General features: G+C 35.0%; 1 protein-coding gene across 1 annotated transcript in view; it reads right to left on the bottom strand.

Moving 5' to 3' along the window:
- LOC137388612 (secretory phospholipase A2 receptor-like) overlaps window positions 1-23919 on the bottom strand; it is a 61646-nt gene that overhangs the window by 6336 nt on the left and 31391 nt on the right. Inside the window, 16 exon segments of the mRNA XM_068075091.1 lie at window positions 460-624; window positions 1969-2236; window positions 4088-4221; window positions 4373-4444; window positions 6862-7032; window positions 8850-9131; window positions 11455-11644; window positions 12743-12902; window positions 13136-13320; window positions 14180-14361; window positions 15666-15794; window positions 16684-16784; window positions 19730-19845; window positions 22597-22766; window positions 22857-22913; window positions 23273-23440. Coding sequence (XP_067931192.1) covers window positions 460-624; window positions 1969-2236; window positions 4088-4221; window positions 4373-4444; window positions 6862-7032; window positions 8850-9131; window positions 11455-11644; window positions 12743-12902; window positions 13136-13320; window positions 14180-14361; window positions 15666-15794; window positions 16684-16784; window positions 19730-19845; window positions 22597-22766; window positions 22857-22913; window positions 23273-23440 — 2550 coding nt within the window.

Here is a 23919-nt window from a genome sequence, read left to right as displayed (position 1 = left end):
TAAACATATACAAGACTATAAACATATACAAGACTATAAACATATATGAGACTATAAACATATATGAGACTATAAACATATACGAGACTATAAACATATACAAGACTATAAACATATACTAGACTATAAACATATACGAGACTATAAACATATACAAGACTATAAACATATACGAGACTATAACTATATACAAAACTGTAAACATATACAAGACTACAAACATATATGAGACTATAAACATATACAAGACTATAAACATATATGAGACTATAAACATATATTAGATTATAAACATATATGAGACTATAAGCATATATTAGATTATAAACATATATGAGACTATAAACATATATGAGACTATAAACATATATTAGATTATAAACATATATGAGACTATAAACATATATGAGACTATAAGCATATACAAGACTATAAACGAATATGAGATTATGATCGGACCTATTATAAAACTCTCTACAGCCGAGGAACCAATATAGGCAAGATTTGCACCATTCTTCTCGCATTCTTTGTTTGCAGACACCCAGTCTTTTGTATCGACAGCAGGTGAAAAGTAGTAGCACAGTCTGTCATGCCTCTTCCAACCAGGAGGACAACGAAATGGATCTAATAATTCAGAAATTATAATCATTCCATGAAATGAAACAACTTGCAAAGTCTTCCTGTTTCTGTACAAGAATAAAGATTTGTAAGAAAGCCCAGACATATTTTTAGCCCAGACATATGCCAAATACAGGATGCCGACATGAAATTCTAATCTATATTTGCGGTGAAACCTCTATTTGATTGGAATGCGCTGTATTTCAATCACTCCCTTATAATATAGTGGAGTTTTATTAGAGACAGCGTTAAAATAAAGGATGGTGCTGTATTTTTCGACTAATTCGTCAGAATTTTGGAAAAATAAATTTGAGCGCTCTATGAGTGAAGTGATGCTAATGTTGCCTATTATATTTTGCACTCTCCTTTAGGCACAGCCACAAATGCCATCGCTTTCACCATTTTTGCCAAATCGCTTTTTATAAACTGGTAGGTTAAAATACCAGACCGAGTTAAACAAGGTACTACTTTGAGAAAAAAACATTAGCCGGTTGGAGTCATTAATTATTAACATGCTGTTCTTTTAACGTTTTAAAGAAAAAGTCGTAAAGCTTTGGAGTTAGCAAATGGACTTGGACACGCCATAACAATGGCAGCTATTACATTGCATGCTTTTTGTTATGTTTGTTTATGTTTTTGAAGTGAATTCTTTTTGTTCATCAAAACGCTTTAAACTCTACAAGTCAGATTGTAAACCACATTATGGATGAATCTGAGGACAAAAGATCAAATTTAGACCTCAGTAACTATGAACTAGAGAGTAATTCTGATGGGTGTGACATTCGATCTTCTCAGGTACACGTCACTAAAACCATCTCAACCGCTACAGCAACAACAAAAAAATTAATTGTTATTAATATAATTTAGTCATTATTAATAACATTTTGTGGACACTTTTCTACTGACCACTTTCTATTATGGGTTCATAAAGATGTTGAAGTGGCTCTCAATTAAAGGGTGACGCTGTATTTCTCATCCCTTTTCCTACAGAGGCGTTCTATTAGAGATGGCGTTCAAATAGAGGTGGCATTCAAATAAAGGTGGCGTTCAAATAAAGGTGGCATTCAAATAAAGGTGGCGCTCAAATAGAGGTGGCATTCAAATAAAGGTTTTACAATATATATCTTCACTGATCACTTATACTATTTATTAAAAACAATTTACAATTGTCGCCTATCACCATGACACAATGATGGTAATAGCTCCACATAATTTTTACAAACAATTTATTAAAGCACACTACGAATCTACAACCTTTCAGAGTTCATTAAAGTTTTACGATTTTTAATATAAACAGTTTTTAAAGCATTCTGAGGCTAATCTAAAGCATCCTATGAGTCTAAAGCTCACCGCAAAGAGCAAACTGTTTATCTCTCTCATAGTGATCTGTAGTAGCACACCAGAGATATTTGCTGCCAGCTGTGGTGCATGTTGTGAACACTTGACCTTTATAGCGAAAAGGGAAATGACAGAGTGAACCGTCTGTAACGGGAACCTTATGAGTTACAGAGATCTTGGTCTTTGAGTCCATCTTGCATATGAAAGGTCTCTTGGCAAAACAGTATCTTGTTGACCATCCACCGGACACTCCTGAGTCGCCTTCTAAAAATCCAAAAGTCTGTCTATTATAAACAAAGAAAACCTTCGGACGGAGACTTTTGAGCTACAGCCAATAAACTGCTAGCAGTCGTCTCCCCATCACTTAAAAAGGTGTTCAATCTGCAGCTCAGCTCAAAAGCTGAGAACAAGTATATTAATTTTGTGGCTCATTGATAAAAACAACTTCTTTAATTCTGATGTTTGATTTTGAAGGCTTTTATTGTTGACTTGGCATATGTTTTGAATTATAACTGGATACTTGAGTAATTGAAACAGCACCTTCACAGACAGCATGAAGAGCTAAAGCTTACCCTTTTACATAGAGTTATTCATAAAACAAACTGAAAGTTCTCATTTCAACCCTTTTGAATAAGAAGACAATTGAAACTTCTAATGCCAAACGAAGCACATATCAGATGCCCAAAAATTCTTGTCATTTTCAACAAGTTTACGTGCAGTCATGTTATATCAGCTCGACATATCCTTGAACCTAGCATACCTGTGCGAATGGTGACGCATTCTTGAGATCCTATATTTGTATTTGGTTGGTTAGCATCCCAATTAACATATGGAACGGGAGTTTGATCGATCCAACGGAAATGGTTGTCACGTGTCAACTCCGCGAGTCCGAGCCATGCTTCTGTGGCCGTGTCTCTTGGTAACAGATTCCTCACTATCCACTGATTCTCAGCAGCACTACAAGCACAGTGTTACCTCATCATAGACTAGTGTCAAAAACACCTGTGCTATAAATAGAATAATTGCACTCAATTATATGTCATGTACCCTATACGATAACCGTATTCTAACACATACTGACCTAGATTATATGGTTACACTAAAATACACTGATCTACATTATATGTCTATACTAAAAGATACTGACATAGATTATTTGTTTATACTGTGAGACAGACCTAGATTATATGTTTATACTAAAGAGATACTGACCTAGATTATATGTTTATCCTAAGAGATACTGACCTATATTATAACTGTATTGTAGGACATGCTGACCCAGATTACAACTCTATTCTAGTACATACTGACCTATATGATAAACTTACTTATTCAAACACATACTGGCATATTGACATATATGACATAGTGACACTATTTCAGGACAGTATAGTTTCATGTGACACTAGCTAAAAGGACAAACTCATTGTGCTATCTTTAGCTAACAGTTTTTTCCTGCTTTTAACATGGCACCAAATAAAAAACAAATATATTCCTTGAAGGAAGTTGTTCCTACAAAAAAGTTATATTAATACAATAATTCAACAAAGTACGATAGTAGAAAACTTGAATTGCTACAAGTATAATTGTTCTACATTTAAGATTAATGATCTAGGTTTAATATTGTAAAACTTACCGTATGTCTCTGTTTATAAGCCTATCATGCACATAAGCCAACCATAGAAAAACAGCCCTGACATCAGGGAATTCATAAGAAATAACATATTTGGTAACTTTTGCATTCTAAAATTAGCTTATAGTCAGGGATATATGGTACTTGAGGATAATTGAGCTTGAAACTAAAAATACTATGAACAGATAGTAATTGACTATTTAAGGTAAGAAGTGTAAAAAAGAATTAATCCTAAACCTCTTATGTAAACCTCTTATAAAAGGGATCAGATTGTCTACCAGTTATGCAGTAAAAAACTTCTTAGCTCGTGAACTGAACGTCTTTTATACAACAAGAATTTGTAAGTTAAAAACATTGGGTCACATCCAATCACCCGTGTCTGAAAATTTATTTGAAAAAAAGAACAAGACCTAATCAAGATAAAAGAAAGACAAATCCTTGAAGGGAGATCTTAGAAGAGAAAAGAATAAGACAAGGTAGAAACCTGTGAATAGAAGCGATCTGGGCTTCCATTCCTGGTGCACTACAATAGTCGACAGCCTCGTTCCATCTCCTCAGCTCATTCTTCTGTGACACAAGGAGGTAGCAACTACCGTTGTAGAAGCTCCATCCATCCAGTGGGCAAGGATCAGCTGTAAATTTGATGAAGCCGGTGTCATCCACACAAATAAATACAGTCAATGCTGGAAATTGGATAGAGGCAGCGTACGAGCTATAACATGCATAACATTAGCTCAATGTACCAAGCAACTTGCCGCTATGAAGACACTTATATGAACTTACTTCGGGGTGTAGTCGGGGCTGCTGTCGTAGGTATACCCGGAATGGCTGGAGAGAATGTACTCGGTTGTGTGCCTAAAAATTTCCATAGTACCCTAGGACACTTAAGTATTCGCGGCATCTAACCTTCGCGTTTTCGCGGAGTCATCATCACGCGAAAAATTCATGCGCGAAACTAAACTATCATAACGAACTAGCGAAAATTCGAAATTAAATAGCTATGTTCTACACAGGCCTGTATTCACTGGTTGCAAGTTGGGGGCTAATGTTAGACGACTAGTTATGAACATCTGGGGTGTGGAGGAGGGGGGGGGGGTGCTGTAAGCTCCCAACAGGTTTCTCTTATGTAAGGCCTCAGCCGGGCCTCTCACGTGAAGTTTTAAAAAATTTTATTGGCAAGTATCAACATTTTTCTATTTTTTGAGATTTGCTTTGTTTTAGCTGATGTGACTGACAAAACGTTTTAAAATTAAAACAGGCAAAACTTGTATGCAGTTAAAAAGCTCAAGAAGACATCTTTTTTTTTAAGCGTTTTAACAAAGATCATTTTTGCCGATTTTATTTCAAGTTCATTAAGTAGGATATGGGCAAGCAGATGTTTGCTAAAACTTGATATTTTGCAAACCTTTATAAAAGTCGTTAACAAGAATATTTTGCCGCTGATGAAGATAATAATGACGCCTAAGAACTACTAAAAGTTGATGTTTGTATCTATGGCTTCGAATAAAGTGATATTCTACAGCGATAAAAACCTTTCTATAGCCGTTGGACTATGAAATTCCTAAAAAGTCGGGGCGTCTTAGCCGGCCAGCTGTCCAAGGGAATACGGCCCTGTAGTTCATTGATATCCACAACAAAATCGTCATATTAGAAATGCAGATAATTTTGTGTGTGATTGAGCTCATTGGGAAATTTCTAGTAAATTCGTTGATACACCGAATGAGCAGCATGGCAAAGCATATTAAGATAACAATTTTTTTGGAAAAGCCAAGACAAACGAAGAAGATGATGATATCAGTTTAGTCACCGAATTTGTAACTGATGAGGATGAAAGTCTGGTAGGTGAAGTCATACAATTAAATAATACTTATTGTAGTGATGAATTTTATTGCCAACCAAAAACTATAACAACCCTCACCAGGTCCAACCATGTTATACAGTTCTGGTTGTGATGTTGGTTGTTATCTATTTTCTTTTTTATGAGACATGTACTGTATTTGATTTTTTTTAAATTTGAAATATTGTGAACTCAAAACGTGCCATGGCCATCGCTTGCTATAAATACTTGAGATCTAATATTGGTACTATATCGGTCACGACGGAAAGGACCGAGACGTCATTGATAGTCCAAGAAACAAATGGCAGCAAGCGATCACGTTGAATTATCGATTTCTGCCATACATTTATACCTGCGGGTTACAAATACAAACTAGTCGCAAATATAAAAACTTTTTTTACTAGAGGACCGGACCTGAGGAATCTAATTTGTTTGTTCCACTGTATTTATTTTCACATCACTATATTTTCGCACTCATCAGAGCTGCGAAAATAAGTTGCAGCGAAATTTTACTCTGTGTGCTACTCACGAAACTAAATACTAGCGAAATATAAGTGTCCTAGGGTAATCAACAAAATTTAGCAGCATAAATTTATTGTGTAGGCAGTAAACTTGATTTTTACAGCAATATTGGAAACTATTGTGTTCTGTTGTAATTAGTATACTGATTAACTATTTCACTACCACGAGTCGAGTCGCGTAGTAGTACGGTTCGACAATATGTTTGTGTATGGTCAAGAGCCTGATGATATGGCCTTGGTAGGCTTCATACAGAATGTTTATGATTAGTGAATAGTTAATTAATTAGCCTATCATATCTGTACTTAATCGAAAGGAAACAATTATCTGCGTGCTTTGAGCGTATAGAAAGTATGTTTAGCATCCTGAGCGTAGTTTCATTTTGCAAAAGCTTTCATTTTTTTATTTCAATTTTTGCTTAGCAATGACCTAGTCGTGTCAGGTACATTATAGCTACAAAGGTTTCACTAATATTAGATCTATGAACTTTGGGTAATTTTTATTAAACAATACTACTGAGAGTGGTTATTTTATCTTTAGTATTAATAATAATACCGTAAGCTGTAATAATATTGATAAACCGTCAGACTTGGACATGCTCAAAATTGTAGCGAAACAAGTGTTCGAGCCCATTCCGCAACACATTTGTAATGTTTTTTTTATGGCATCACCTGATGTAAATTTTATAATTTTATGCTGATTAGTTTGGTATCAAAACATTTTTTTATAAACTGTGAGGTTCAAAGTTATGACAACTTATATAGGCTCTTGGCAAATACTAGGTTTTACCGAGTATGTAATTATGTCCCGGTAAAGAGATATTACCTTGGTAGTGAAAGATTTAATGATAAATAAGACCGAAGGTTTTTTGAAACAGAGGCCAACAGGCTCTCTCAAAATGACTATCTTAGGGCACCTTGTGGAATTTTGCATATGAATCCTCTTTTCGATTGGCAGTCAACGTCGTTCCAATCAGCCTTTGGAAACCAGGCCTCCGTACACTTCTCATTGCTCTCAACAGCATTTGGCTCATTTTCTGCCCAATTGGTATAAAAGACAGCACTGTTGTCCGTCCACCAGAACGCTCCTGCAATAGATAGGTACATAAGCTACATGACTTGAATAAAATATTATACACTTTAGTCTCAGAATCTTTACTATAAGAAGAGCCATGTCTGTTCGTCCGTCAGTTCGAAACTACGCTAAGCGCGATAGAAAAAAAGGTTGCACCATGCAGAAATCAAACATGGATATTTAGATCCTAAGCCAAACGCTACCATCTGCGCGTACAGCTACCTTTACATTACACATGACAATCTCTCACAGCACACTAGACTGTCTGCATACTAGTACTAATAATACAATACAGCATGCCTTCGGGTTACGATGTCCCTGTTATACGACATTTTCGCCTTATGATGCCACGCACCATGTGTTTTCGTTACTGCCATACGACATTTTGCCAACGTATGATATCAACAAAAAATTCTCTTGAAATTAAAATTTGGCAGTTGGCGTGCTGAATATACTGTAAGTACATCAAAATAACGAAGGTGCCGATATGCTATTTGCCGAAATCATTCTCACAACGCTTGAAAGAGATACGATGCCTGCACACTCTCAGTTCAACGTTATTCGTTATAAGTTGTAGTCAAAACGAAATTGGAAACACCGGGTGATAAAAATTTTAGCTGATGACAAAGTTGAAGATTAGTTTAGTAAGATACATGCTAAAACTTAGCTTTGATTATGCGTGTAGTAAGCTAAATTTATTGAAGTTAAATTCAATGTTTATGCTGTACACCTGTCTCGAAGGTAAGTACTCCCTACAGTACGTACTGCTGCTACTGCACATAGTACACTGTAATGTTGCAATTTATTGCAGATCACAACCACTAAATACACTAAAGTTATTGTAGGTAACTATAGTTACTAAGGTTAATATACTATTTTGACTAACTTTTAATATGTACAGTACACATACAAATTTTTGATGCTGTTTACTAGGGGGTGTTTGAATTAGATAATTACTATAGGTTTCTATAACCTCATAAAAGACATTTTCGATATAGGATGCCAACAATGGAACAAATTAAAATCGTATGGCTAGGGATCGGCTGTATGGTGAAACAGTGTCTTTCCATACAACGTATGTCTCCAGCTAAAACTCAAATAAATTTATAACATGGTACACTGCAATGTACAATTATCTATAATGTGTTATACAGAAAATGATATAATAAAACATTTTGCAACTTAGCATAATTTATATTTATAATGTAACTTTAGTTGATAGAAATTAAAAGTATCTCGACATTTAAATAAACCACTAAATAATATGATATAACAGATTAAGGTAACTTGTAATACCACAAGTTATAACATATTGAAGCATAGTTGTTAAAATGACACTCGTAGAAGAATTCTACTATTATGACAACAATAGGCAGGTGAGCATAAATATGACAGAGTTACTCATTTGCTCACTCTCGTTAGAGAGGCAAATCCAAAGCAGATAAACCAACACATGCAGCCAAACCGCATTCAAATCCAAATCATTTTAACTAACGGATACACCGTATTCAAATACAAGCCTTAGGGATTGAGATTTTCATGAACAACTCAGTTGCGCTCTCGACAAAACCTGCCAAATATTACGGACTACGATTAGATTTTGATACAAGGAGAGTCTCTTTGTTCAGCTAAATTATATATTTGCTACGGAGGTGATGAGGGGATTACTGTTCATCTGGCCATCTGATGCTGAGTGCTAGAGAGTGAGACAGAGTGATAAAGGAGTGATTAAAACTGTTTCATTGTGTATAACTTTAATTAATAGATAAATATAGTAATTATTGTACAACCATATCCTGACAGGCTCGGTCTATATAAATAATTACATACCAGACTCCCTCTTTCTCAGCCCGATCCAGACATTCTTGGTGCCACCATTGCCTCCCTTCACATCAATGTGCTCCATTTGAGTTTTAATAAACTGTGTGTCTTCAGCGCTGTGAATAGACGCGATATTGGCTCCTGCTGATCGACATGTGGACTCCGCCTCGGCAAAGGTGTATCGTGGGTCGACATTAAAGAGGTAACACGAGGCCGTAGGCCCGGGAACCCAGCGTTCTCCCGCTGCTGATCGACATATTCCCGTGGAGGTGTGATTATAGGGTGGTTGATCTGTAATATTTTAATGTGTGTTCACAGCACTCACCTTACATAAAGATTAGCATATGTAGAAGCAGACGAAAATGTACTTATACCCAATGAAGTTTTTATACCCTAATCGATTTAGTCTAGGGCTATCCATAGACCATGTTTTTAGCTCCCTTCCTGCTGTATGTAAATGTTTAACTCAATAGTGACGCAGGTAATATAGATACTGAGAAGCGCAAACATTTGTGGTAGTCTTGTCAGTTGAAGTTGCTTCCCTTGTAAATTACCCAAACAGTAAAAAGTATCTATGCATTAACACAATGTCTATGTAATTCTTGATGACATTTGTGAGGGAACATTTTGATTGGTAGCTAGTTTCAATATACATGCTTCTATGACTCAATAACAGTTCTATGTTTTTAAAAAAACTCACTGCAACATTTTGAAACTATAAAAATACACCATCTACTAGTATGTACCCAATTGTTTTAGGATGCAAATGACAAATGCATATGCCGACTTCACATTAGTATTTACCATATCTACAACTGAAACAGAAATATTCTAACCCATAATTACACACTCTGAGCCATGTGCTCGTAACTTCATGTATGTGAGATAGATAGCTAAGGATTACACACTCTGAACCATGTGCTAGTAACTCCATGTATGTAAGACAGATAGCTAAGGATTACACACTCTGAACCATGTGCTAGTAACTCCATGTATGTAAGATAGATAGCTAAGGATTACACACTCTGAAGTTCTGAACCATGTGCTAGTAACTCCATGTATGTAAGATAGATAGCTAAGGATTACACACTCAGAACCATCTGCTAGTAACTCCACGTATGTAAGATAGATAGCTAAGGATTACACACTCTAAACCATGTGCTAGTAACTCCATGTATGTAAGGCAGATAGCTAAGGATTACACACTCTAAACCATGTGCTAGTAACTCCATGTATGTAAGACAGATAGCTAAGGATTACACAATCTGAACCATGTGCTAGTAACTCCATGTATGTAAGACAGATAGCTAAGGATTACACACTCTGAACCATGTGCTAGTAACTCCAAGTATGTAAGACAGATAGCTAAAGATTACACACTCTGAACCATGCGCTAGTAACTCCATGTATGTAAGATAGATAGCTAAGGATTACACACTCTAAACCATGTGCTAGTAACTCCATGTATGTAAGACAGATAGCTAAAAATTGCACACTCTGAACCATTTGCTAGTAACTCCAAGTATGTAAGGCAGATAGCTAAGGATTACACACTCTAAACCATGTGCTAGTAACTCTATGTATGTAAGACAGATAGCTAAGGATTACACACTCTAAACCCTGTGCTAGTAACTCCAAGTATGTAAGACAGATAGCTAAGGATTACACACTCTGAACCATGTGCTAGTAACTCCAAGTATGTAAGATAGATAGCTAAAGATTACACACTCTAAACCATGTGCTAGTAACTCCAAGTAAATGTATGTAAGATAGATAGCTAAGGATTACACACTCTAAACCATGTGCTAGTAACTCCATGTATGTGAGACAGATAGCTAAAGATTACACACTCTGAACCATGCGCTAGTAACTCCACGTATGTAAGACAAATAGCTAAGAATAATTAATTTTAACTATAGAGCGTGAAGTACAAGCTAAGTAAATGCAGATCACTACTGACAGACTATAAAACAAGGTGTAACAAATCATATTAAAGCAGCTATGGATTTTATATGTTATAATATTTGAAACATTTAATATCATCAATTGTCTAGATACATGCCAAGATTGATAGCCACAAAATTTTTAGGATGTCTATTAATTTGTAGGATGGAAATACCTACTTCTATCACCAATTGCCACAAATTTCTGAATAGACTCGCAGTGAACAGGAAGAACCATTGCTAAAGTATCTCAAAACTTAAGAGTTTTATCTAGCTTTTAAAACACACTTAGTTCATTTTTACACCCTCATAATTATTGCCACAAGCCTCCTTGAAAAAGTTAACCTTGCCTATTTCTGTATTTCTTGGCATGAAGTATGATTAGTAGAAGTTAGTTATGCAATAAACAGAAATACTAGGCAATCGTAACATACTAACAATATTACAGTAGGGAAGTTGTCATCCCTTTATATTGAGTACGGCTACGGTAGAGCGTATCAATTGCATGATTTTAATTTGATAAAATGTGTTTCTAATGCTAAAGAATAAGAACAAACACCGCATACTAAATTGTTGAGATTTAGTTTAGATGGGATACAAATCTTAAGTTTTTAAAAGTTTCAACCAAGATACTAATCGAAAACAAACTTTTAATTAATTGGAAAACTGACCAAACGTCTTTTTACATATGCCTGACTTTGCTATAGAGCAATCGTCATGGGTCCACTCCCCGTCATCTTCTCCCTTTCCGCTATCCATGAAAACACAACCCTGTTTAGCTGGAAATATCTTTGGCTCATTTTCTCCCCAGTAGGTGACAACCACAGGCCAGCCATTTGACCAAGAAAAGGACTGGGTGTTCTATAAAAAGTTGTCAAAATGTAAAGTAACACAGAAATAAAGTAACTGAAACAGAAGAAGCGATTTAAAATATTTTTGATCTTATCAAAATTTTGATTAACTTGCCAATTTAACACTCACTAAAGTGCATCGATCAATTATGAGGCATTACTAAAGGAAACCCTAAAGCTAATCTGCAATAGCTTGTACCTACTGCTTCGACAGCATATTCCACCGAGTATATCCTTTTAGTAGCATATATATAGCAATATACACTATAACCATAACAGAAGTAGTAGAATCTATCAGAGCTATGATGTATTCATTGCATAACTTCAGCCGTGATGCTTCATACAACTGTAACTAAAGCTCAGAAATTGTCTTTCCTTCCCTCAATTGATGAGAGTTCAAATAATAAGATTAATGTCCCAAAGGGTCAGCTTTTTCATTCTGTTACAATAGGAGGCATGCAATAACATAATAACCTCTCACGTTTTTTATTGACAAGTAAGTATACTACGAATAAACAAATTTTAACTAGCCAAAATTTGTGAGATCCACCATAACAGCCCACAAACCGCAGGCTAGAAGCAATGACTATACTGAATACAGATCCACACAAGCACTACAGATCACACAAACACTACAGACACACAAGCACTAAAGACCACGCAAGCACTACAGAACAAACAAGCACTACAGACCAGACAAGCACTACAGACCACACAAGCACTACAGACCACACAAGCACTACAGACCACACAAGCACTACAGACCACATAAGTAACTTTTAGAACAAATTCATGCTCTTAATTCAACAGCTAGATTGCATGATCCATGTGACTAAGCTCCTTGTTTGAACCTATACCTGTATTTTTTGATCGTAAGCATTCTAACTGGTTGCCAATGTTCAAACATTCTTAAATGTAAATTTAGAATTTAATTTATGTTGATTTATTAATAAACATAATATTATTATAATTAAATTATATATTAACTTATTATTGTAATGATTGGGTTGCTAAATAATTTTATATGTTAAATCTGTATTAATTAAAGGAACAAAAAGTTTTTAAATAAACATGAACCTGTGACGGCAAGTCATAACCTGTGACATACTGGTAGAGACGATAGACCAATCCAAACATCATTGGCTGATGACTGCTTCCATAGCATAGTCCTGATAAAGGCGTACTCATACGGGTCCTGTATAGAAAGGAGTGTAGCTTTATCCGCGGCACAAGTTGTACGATCAAAGAATGACCAAGTCTTCTTCCCACTACAAAAAACACAGAAAAATTATTAAAACAATATGAAGTTGTTTCTAGAAAGTAACTCCAAACTATCAAAACTTTTCAGAATCTTGACTAAAGACTTGGTTTTCATTTATCTTATTTTAGAGTTAATATATTCAGAAATTATACTGGCCTCGGGGATTTGTCTGCAAAATTCTTATGACAATAATTACAGATAGATTAACAATATAATAAGAAATAAAAACAGTTATCCCACCTGACAAACATATAGCATGAATTCTCCCAGTAAGTATAGCCTGCTGGACAGTTGGAAGGTTTCACAGTTGGGGGTGTCATTATTTTTCCATCTTTCTTCTTTTTACAGATGTAACCTCTCTCAGACTCACAACTTAAATCATTCCACCGTCCGGCTGGATTAAACAAAAACTCAACACAAGCTTCCTACAAAAGATCAAAATACAGTGTGGTCCGTTAGTTAACTACACCAGAAGGAGATAATCTAAATATATGTCACCGGTGTGCCTGAGTTGGCTAATATAACCAAAGTTTATAAATCTTGCAAACAATACTACTTGGTAGGAGATTCATGACTAAAATAATTTTTCTAATAATGTCAAAGTTACAAATTAAATATAGAAATATGTACCATCTAAAAAGAGCTAAGCTATTCAACTCTGTCACAAATGCAGATTAACCTATGTTTACATTGCCTTGCAGTTGATGCATAGGTTCTCCAGTATTCTTTCATAATTTTTCAGTTTTAAAGAGGTTTAAATTAATAAACTTAATATTAACTTAAACTTTAATTAATTTAATATTAATATTAAACTTAACTTAAATCTCTTTTTTACATAACTTTCACCTTTCAACTTGAAAAGCACTCGTCACCTCGAAACCTGGTTCTTGTAACTTGCCGATAGAGCTTATCAAATAAAGTCCTTAAATGTTCAACATAAAAATGTCACTTGTTTAAATATAGAACGGAAAGTGGGCATTGCTTGAATCATGTTCTAAATATAGAACTGATGACGGATGACACTGGAATCATGTTCTACATATAGAACTGAAGGTGCACAATCCCTGAATTGCCTATATATATTACTAATATATCTAATCCATTGATCTCTATTTATTTTGAACAAACTCGAGAATAGAATCGTTAGAACATATTTTGCTTCATATGCAGCTACAAATACAGAAAAAGCAACCAATCAGATAAGAGAACTAACTTTGAGAAACTAGTGAGCTGATGGTGAGTAGTAGAAATAAACAGAGTGCGGGTGTATGAGCTATTGCCTACCCTGTTTAGTCCATTTGGCTCCCCATGATTCCATTCAGTGAAGGTCACATCCTGGTTGTCCGCCCAAAGATAAGAAGCATTGTGGGCAAAAAAAGGAGACTGCTTCCTGCTGCCATGCTGTAACCCAATCCACAGCGCCACACCAGCTCTCTTAGCAATGTTCAGTTGGCTAGTCAAGAACGCTGTAGGGAAGTAGCAGAGTATTTTGACAATGTCAAGTAGGTGGATCTGACCAGCAGACCAACAAAATTTATCGACATTTATGTAAATACATACTGCTGACCTACTGCTGACACACTCAATGATAAACAAACAAATGCAGAGACTAGAACTTTTTTGACATTATATTACTGTTTGGTATTTTGAACTTTTAGAGTTTTAAAACAATGTACAGAAGAGCTATAAACCAATTCAGAGGATCATGCGAAACACTATTTGACAACATTTGTAGACAAACAATATCATTGGAACGAGGGGTTGTCCTCCCACTCATAACTATTGTGGAAATAACTCCTACACCAGTATAAATCTATGCTACCTTCAACCAATGATATACAGCCCAAAAGGATAGCCGACGGATATCATATGGGCGGGGTTTAATTATGGAGCTCTATTAGGATTGTGCTAGCCTGGGTTTCAAAGCAAACACAACACTCGCGGGGCGGTCGCGTTGCCTTGTTAGGTTTTAGAAAACCCAAATCGCTGTTATCGTTTCATTAGCTTATTCAGCCAGTAGACCCCGCGGGTCACAATAGCAAACATTGAATTTCTGCAATGTAGGGGTAATACCTAACCAAAATAATGTATCTAATCAAAATAAAACATTTCAAATTACTTACTTTTAGTAATTTTAAAATTAGTAAAGGTCGTAGTATATGCCTAAAGTTGAATATAATTACCCGAACAATGGCATTTTTTTTCTAGTTTTTGATTAATTTTTTGCCACTCCTATTATAAAATGACAAAGTCTTTCATCGGTTTCACATTGTTTTACCTTGCCAATAAGATGGGACAGCAGGCAAAGCTGTGCAGTGTAGTTTTCATACACAAAATCTAATGCAAAACCGAATTTGAGCTATTTTACGATTGTGACTATTAATATCACGAATGCTTGTGAATGGCAACTGACTGATCATAACGGTGACAATATTGGGATACTATATTTATTTGACAACAAAATGAATTCAACAGATAAGTAAAATAACCACTATAGTTCATAATATTCGTAAATTTACGAGGTGCTTTATTCAGCATATTTGTTTGTTCGGGTGCCGTGTTCGGGTTAATCCCAACAGAGCTTCATCATTAAACCCCGCCCATATGAGCGCCGTCGGCTATCCTTTGGGGCTGTATATCATTGCTTCAACTAAACGTTTAGAACATCAGATCTTGTGCATTTTTATTATACAAGTATGTATTATATTTAAGCATTCATAGAATGGAACCACAAGATATAAAAAACTTAGACCAGAAATAATTTACTTACTTTGTTCCCTACTGTTTGTGATGCTAGCCAAGTCTCCCCCATCAGCCTGACAGGTAGACTCAGCAATGGTCCAGTTTATTCTTTGGTCCACAACTATCTTGTAACAGTAATTCTCAAAGCCTATATAACCTACAATATACTAAATAACATTAAGAAACTAGAAATGTAAGATTATTCAGCAAACCTGTAGAGCATAAAATAAGGCTATTGGTTGTAGAACCACTTACCATCAGGACAGTAGCCGCTGATACGAGGAGATGGCGTTGTAATTATTTGTTCTCCTCCCGGATACTTCTCACAAACTGATGGTATCTCAATGGAACAATGGACATCATTCCATTCTCCTGCAATCCAAACTAGCTAGTTATAACGAGTTTAGCCAGCATTGACAACATCTGTGCAATAAGTCTTAGCAGGTGTTTTTAAAAACCAGAAACAAGAGATTTATAGATTAAAAAAACTGTGTTACTGATAGGCAAATTAAATGATTAGGTGAAGTCTTTAAAAACACTCAAGCAAACCTATTCTATGCTAAAACAAAACTTAAAGTTTGAAAAAGACCGCGTTGAACCAGTGTAAAGTGTAGTGAAGACGACTCCGTATTACATTGGGAACTAAATCTGGTAGTTGCATGAGGCATTGACGCTAGAGTTCTTGTTCCACTGTCTTCGAAAGAATGGCTGAACCAAAAACCCACACATAAAAAGTTACCACCTAATTAAACCAAGTGTCTAACTAGGCAAATAATTTGGATATGGTTTATTACTCTCCAGCGGAATAAACAGTTTAGGAGCTCTTATGTTCACATAACAGTCATGTTCCAACTCAAATAATTTAACACACATTACATTGATAAAAGACTGCTCACAGCGATCACTAGAGTCATATTAACTTTGAATGAGAGAAGCTTTTATTGGGTATGAAAAATGCAAAACTGCCAATGAAAGGTAAATATATTTATTTACAATTAATTAACAAAATAATAAAAGAAGTTGGCAAATAAAAGCAGAGAGCTCACCGCTAGCTATAGACATCTCTACGCAGTACTCCCCTCCATTGTAGTCGTTTGGTTCGTTAAGGGCCCAGTTTGACCATTTGTATGCTGAATGATCCACCCATCTGCAGAGTATCGATAAAAGCATTCATAGTATGAACTTTTTCTTTTTGGACTAATACATTGTTTGGCTACAGACAACCTTAAATATTGTATGAACAATCAAACATATACAGTCTAAGAGTGACAGAGCAAGTTTCAATGGTTTCACAAAATGCCTCTGTTAGATTTGACTATATAAAGGATTAATAAACCCAGGGCAGCAGTCAGCCAATTATAGTTATAGATATTACTTGGTGAAAATAGTTTGACACATGTGTTTTGTAGACAAAAATTGACTCGCATTCAAAGTAATACCTACTAGGAATAACTATAGCAGCATTGTAAAGCTGTCAATTCAAAACCAAATTGTCAACACAATAAAATCGTTGCCCCATTAGGATGACAACTCCTTTGAAGTTTTATTTGGTTTAATCATAGCCTTACATTACATGAACTAATTTGTGTTTGAAATGAAAACACTGGCTAAAATTTTAGCAAATTGAAATACAAGTTTGATTCATAAACTGGATTTAATTTTTAAAAGTTTACAATTTACAAAAGCTTAAAAGTTGCCAAGCAAGATATAGCGCACTTGGATATAAGTATTGATCACATCTGTTTAACAATAATGCTTTCCAAACTGATGATGTAATGACAGTCTACAGTAACTAGCAGTATTTGCTAAAGATGTCTTGCTGGTGCACAGACATGAAACCTCTGGACAGAAAACGTAAAAGCTTCTTACTCTACAGATGCTGTGTTTGAAACATGCCTAATAAGAAGCAATAGATCTGCAGCATTTAAAACTTTGTACTTAAACTATTTACGGACAATTCCTTCAGAATACCAAAGCCAACCTGGAATCTTTATGACAGAAGAGCCTGAAGGGCCAGAGACGTGAGTAAATGAGATATAGAGCATTGTCAGAAGATGTAGGTGGCAGATGCTTGTGACAGACAAATGCCAACACACATAGGATAACTCCTACCGCAGAGTATCGAGGCCAAACAATCAAGTAACTGTCATGTCTCTGAGAGTTATACACCGCAGAACGGAACCATAACATTTTCTGCATTGCTAACATGCACAAACTTATGATAAATATTGTATTACACCCTATCGTGTATTGTTGCTATGCGTATAAAGCTAAATATGTAAACATTCATAGTGTCATGGCAACCAAACCAGTTGCTATAAGAACTGATTCATGAATCTCAGGCTAAAGTAAATTTACGAAATCATTCATTAAGAGCTTCGCAAATATTCACAAAGCTTATTTCTTGCCCTGCTATGCTTTTTCAGAGACACTTTTTGCCACGCATGTCCAGCAATAAACTCACATGTATGAAATGCTTAACCTGTGAAGAATATATAATTTGGAAAGTATTTTTATTCGTTTCATCAAGTTGTAGCAGAATCCTGAAGCAGCTGCTATACATAACATTACAGACGATAACCACGATTAGTTTAGCCATGAGGTGCCAGTAATACTTATCGATATTGATGAGGCGCGAGGCTATTAGCTCCATTATAACTACAGTCAAACTGTTACTCACTAATGTTCTAACATATGTAATGTCTGTGAAAATATTTGACTCTGTACCTTGAACAATTTTCATTTAACGACGTTTGAATATTTTCACAACATTACAGTTTTGCAAATAAAGCTAACTAGAATGATATAAATTAAAACTGACTGTAAAACATGTAAAATGAATATCAATATATGAATTAAGTTAGTTTAAATTTACATGTTAAAAAAAATTATGTAGCCTATCTCTATTGCTACTTATAGCCCCAAATCTATGCATCGCAGGAACTCACACTTCTATTTGTGTGTCTCGGTAAAATGACAAAAAAACCATTATTGTCATGGATTTCTGCTAGACACATGCAAAAAAAGCACAAGCTTGACAAGGTGCAGGTTTGATGGTAGATATTCATGGCATAACTTGCTCCAGATCTTTGTTGTTGATTATTAATTTAATAATTTGGTTTTTACATATAATAGTTTTTAAAATTTGATTTTACATAGTTTTGAATGCTAAGTGTAATTAATTTTAGTAACTTTTCCTACTAAACTAGAAATTCCGCAGTCATACAGAGTAAACAACAATGTTGACTAAACAACATTAATCAAGAAGTTATCGTCAGTTTTTAGTCTGTTGATCATATTAAATTAATTACAGTGTATTTTTATAACAATATTTGTTCCAGCGCACAACAGTTTTTGCGAATGAAGCAAAATTAGAGCGCCATGATTTCCAAAAATCACCAGCCAATTTGATATTGAAAATTTACCATAGGTTATCAAATCGCGATATATAGCGAATAGTCTTTTTATAGACGATTCATGATATAGTGCGACACCATGTAACAAAAACTTGCAAAGTTTTGGTAATATTTATTTGTATTTTTTAACTTAATAAGAAACTGTTTTGTGTTTGTGATAATTACAAACATTTATTTTATGAATGCCCATGTGTGTAGAGGGCCATGGAATAAGCTTATTATAAGACTAGACTGCCCATGCATTTTAGTTCCAGTATCGCTCACTGAAAATCGTCAGGTGTGTCATAAATCACTACACAGTTATATCGTTTATACGATTAAACACTATCTCTTTAAATGGTGGCGATTATCAAATCGTTTGTCTGTCCGTGTGTCCAGTTATAGCGATAAAGTTTCAGGAATGAAAACTCTGCTGCACACTGGATTTACTGCAATACAAGGATCGATCGCCAAATCGTCTACCTTTAAAATCGCTATCAAACAATAAATCGCCATATCACCAAGCTCTAATTAGAACTGAAAATTAATTATCTTTATCTATAAAGGTTTGATAACTCCAATTTCCTCACCTCCAGTACAGCCCTATGACATATACTACATTTAAGTAGAAGGTAAGTCGACTACCTCCTTTCCAATGAAAGTAGCAATAATATATGTTAGTAGGATGGATACATACCGATGTCCTTTAGATCGATCTAATTCATTTAGACCTGTCCAGACGGGGGTCCTTACAGACCCAACGTCGGCGCGAGAGCCTTGCCTATTCGAAAAGTCTGTTATCAAACCTTTAGCCTAAAGAACATATGTTTGACAATGTATGGCCTGATAATGCTATCGATAACTCCATTAGCGTTGTAACAAAGATAGGTTTTAGTCTATTCTGCTATTCATATCTAAAAAAACCTTTAAACACCCTAAAGTTTATGACTGGTTTTACACATCAAAGCTTGTTAAGCAGCCATTAAAAGGAACATACATATAAATAGGCAAACTAGAAAACCCAACGACGCTGTGTGGTAAGTCTACTGAATCCTTGAGCTCGTTGAGACCAACTAACAAGAGCAGTCCAGTCGCTTATGATAACTTTTCACTTATCACCAAGTGATTATCCATAATGCTTTCATATCACAATTGTTTTATAAGGTAAATGTTGCAGAATTGGTTTAGCAACATTAAATGTTGCTAATCGAAATTCTCCGAAAATTTTTCGGAGAAACTAATCACATGTACTAAAATGGAACTTATTTCTGCATATTTAACCACAACATACACTGAGTAAGCAATTTGTATTACTTGAGCTCGGCAAACGAGTTACCTGCACAAAGCAGACGGTACCGACTTACTAGGAGCAAACAACTCCTATAGATATGCTCAGGTTAAACTATGCTGACTTATCCATCACTTTTAAAGCAATTGTCAACATTAATGCACCAGAAACTGTTGGCCCTAATTGGCCGGGATAGTCGCTAAAAGGACAATAACTCAAAGTTGAAATGAACGCAACACCTTATGGCAACTACAGGAGCTGTGGACTGAAAAAAAATCCTAAAAGCAATGCTGGCATGAAAAATGGCAAAAATTTTGGCCTCAATTTAAAAAATAACTTGAAGAAGACTGTTTTAATAGCAAACATAATATTTAAAGTTTTATATCACTAAACTAAGAAAGGCAACAATTTTTTGTATCGCATAATCTATCTTATAGTAAAACTACGCCTAACAGTAACCATCATTGACCTGTGAGGCATGACCTTTTTTAACCCTTCATTGGGTCAGTAAGCTGGCCTATTCTTACTAGTCTATTTAAGTTCATTAGAAATCTGGAAAAAGGTACTCTGTATACAGTAATATTTCAACTTACGAGTGCTCCAACGTACGAGAAACTTGAGATACGAGCCAGCTTTTAAGCAAGTTTTAGCCCTAACATACGAGCCATGTTTGAGATACGAGCACGTGAGTCAGTTGCCAAGTATGCCGGAGGTGTTTTATGAGAACATCATCACTCTGTATTTTGCAACTGCTCAGGTTATACTTTTGTACCGTGTTTTTGTGCGCGATTTTCAGTGCAGAATTATGTGAATTAAAAGTACTGTGCGTAGACCGAAAGTTTGCCAGTAAAATGAAAGATGAAATGCAAAGAAAAAGCAAATGATAACAATTATCAAACGGACAATTATTGAAAAAATATGCGAAATGTGTATGCGTGATTGAGCTAGCTCAGCAATATGACAGAAATACATCCACAATTATCAAACAGAAGGATTATATTCAGGGCATTTATTTAGTTCGCAAAATGACTAACGATAGTTTCTAAACGGCGCAGCGATCTTCACGACCGCTGATGGAGAGACTGCTCAGGCATTGGATAAAAGATCAACAATTGGCCGGTGACAGCGTAACTGAACGAGGCTATGTGAAAAGGCCGGTACTATTTATCAAAACTATAAACATTGTTGGCTAGTGGTCGTACATTAACCGTTTGTGACGACGCATGTGTTCGTCCTAATCGCAACGTGTTGAATGGGCGACAAAGGCAAACGTCCTTAGATAGGCTTATCGTAAAACGGCCGGCTAGTCGTGAAAGCGAAACACAGGAAAAAATAGCTAACTAGCGAGAAACTTGAAACTATGAACGCCGAAGAAATTTTAATTACGTTAAGTTAAAAATGAAAGTTTGCTTTTAGGTTTGCTTCTAAGTTTGTCTTTTAAGACTTTGATAAAATCCAAGTTTATCAAAGTCAACTGTTGTAATGAAGGATAACTCTCTATAACTCCCTAGGATATTTCCCTCTCTGGCAAATGCTAGCGTTAGCTGCTATTGTATGTATTTAATTTTACATTTTAATTAATCACATTTTCTTGCATTATTTTTATTTGTTGCTTTTTAAAAATTTGTGGTAAGTTAGGACAATAACCAACATGTTCTTTCAGTTACAATATCTTATTTTGAGTGTTTTATTTGCATGTTTCAGAGTATGAAAACCAATTAATATATATTTAATTGTTCTATATATAAATAAATTGCACCAACATGCGAGTAAATTGACATACGAGCTCAGTCTCGGAACGCATTAAGCTCGTAAGTTGAAGTATGACTGTATACAATTACAAAACTAGAAGGTCTCTTTAAATGCATGTATTATTTTATTTATGAGTAAAATAGTGTAATCCAACATCTAAAACCAACTGACTGAACTTTGTTTGCAATGCCTAAAGTAGTAAGGAGAACTAAATTATATGTAATAGTGCTAAATAAAATAATAACAGTAACACAATTGCTCAGGAACACAATCAGCTCTAAAAACAATACGATAAGATTAAATAATTGACACCAAACACACACCCAATGTTCATTATGCAAAATTCAACCCTAAATTATATATACACATATGTTTATGTGTGTATATAATTACATGCACCAGTTACTGTTACGCTATATATTTTTTTGGGAGTTACCTTATCACTGCATAATAATTACAATAGGAAACAAGTCTAAGGCGTGTTTAGATATTTATCAGGCAGTAAACTATAATTCAAAACTTACTATAGCTCTGACGAAACTGTTTTCAAGTGCAGACTGAATAGATACAAGATTGCCTCCGTGAGTCTGGCAGAAGGCATTCGCCTGTCTGAATGACAAAGGTTGTTTATTAACATAGTAGCACTTCTTTTGGAATGATTTCCAATCAGCTCCATCTTGGGCGCAGACGCTCGCTGTAGATATAATAAATCTTGTAAGAATCTAGCGCTAAAAACAAGAAATATATAATTGGAAACATGAAATGACAATTCCAGGAAACTTACACGGTCCAGCTGTTGGTTCTGGAGTTGTTCGAAAACTCCTTATTTGTTTGACTGCATCTGAAATTCAGGAAGAAAGAACAATGCAGAGACTTGAAATACAGGCATAAATAGAGCATCTAGCAGAGCATGCTTTTCAATTCTTATTCAGTGCCATGCACATGATATGGTAATTATTTTAACAACGAATGAAAACCTTTTTAAAAATAAATAAAATAATCAAAAATTTCAAAAAAAATTACCAAGACAATGACAAGTCATATTTTACAAAATATTTGCTAAAAAGCAGAGCAGGATGATATATAAAATACAAAAACACAACAGATATAAATAACTAACCAAACAAGTCAGCAAATGTTATAAAGTAATTGTGCTGCCAACGAAAATGCTAAAGAAACGTTTGAGACAGTTGGACTGACCTTTTGGAATGCTGCATATCCAGTTCATGAGGAGGTGGCATTTCTCATCATTCCAGAGCCCGTCAGCTCCGTCTATCATCACACAGGGCTCCAGTCCATCCCAATCATTTGGCTCTCCCTGTTTCCAGTTTTCAAAAGAGAAGCCGTCTCCGCTAACCCACTCGTATCCTGATACATAACAGTACATAATTTCTACACTGTAATTGCCTGTATGACTAAAAGTTAGAAAATAACATCAGCATAAAATAAATTATTTTAATTTAGTATTTAAAACCTAAAAGTTTTACAGTTCGGTGCAAAAAGGTTTGCAAAGTAAGTGCTGCATTTTTAGTTTTTATATTATTAAGGGTGGGTTGTGCAATGCATATTTATTACTAATATTATTAATAATAACAGATCAATAGATCTATTATGCAATCACCAACAATAACCAACATAAATTTTAATTTTTATATTAATTTAATTTTTTAGCAACATGAATTGAATAAAAGGGGAAAACTACTGGGCTAGAGTTAGATTTAGAATACATGAAGTCTATTACCTGTGGTAGATTTTATAGTACCATTTTAAAATATCTCCAAGAAATCAAGTGATGAATAACTATATATGCTTATTCAAAATATTAATTGATATAATAAAAACCAACA

This window comes from Watersipora subatra, chromosome 1, assembly GCF_963576615.1.
Source record: "Watersipora subatra chromosome 1, tzWatSuba1.1, whole genome shotgun sequence".
NCBI classification, from domain to species: Eukaryota; Metazoa; Bryozoa; class Gymnolaemata; order Cheilostomatida; family Watersiporidae; genus Watersipora; species Watersipora subatra.
Note: the sequence above shows the minus strand (reverse complement) of the source record. Positions and strands in the feature narration are given on the sequence as shown.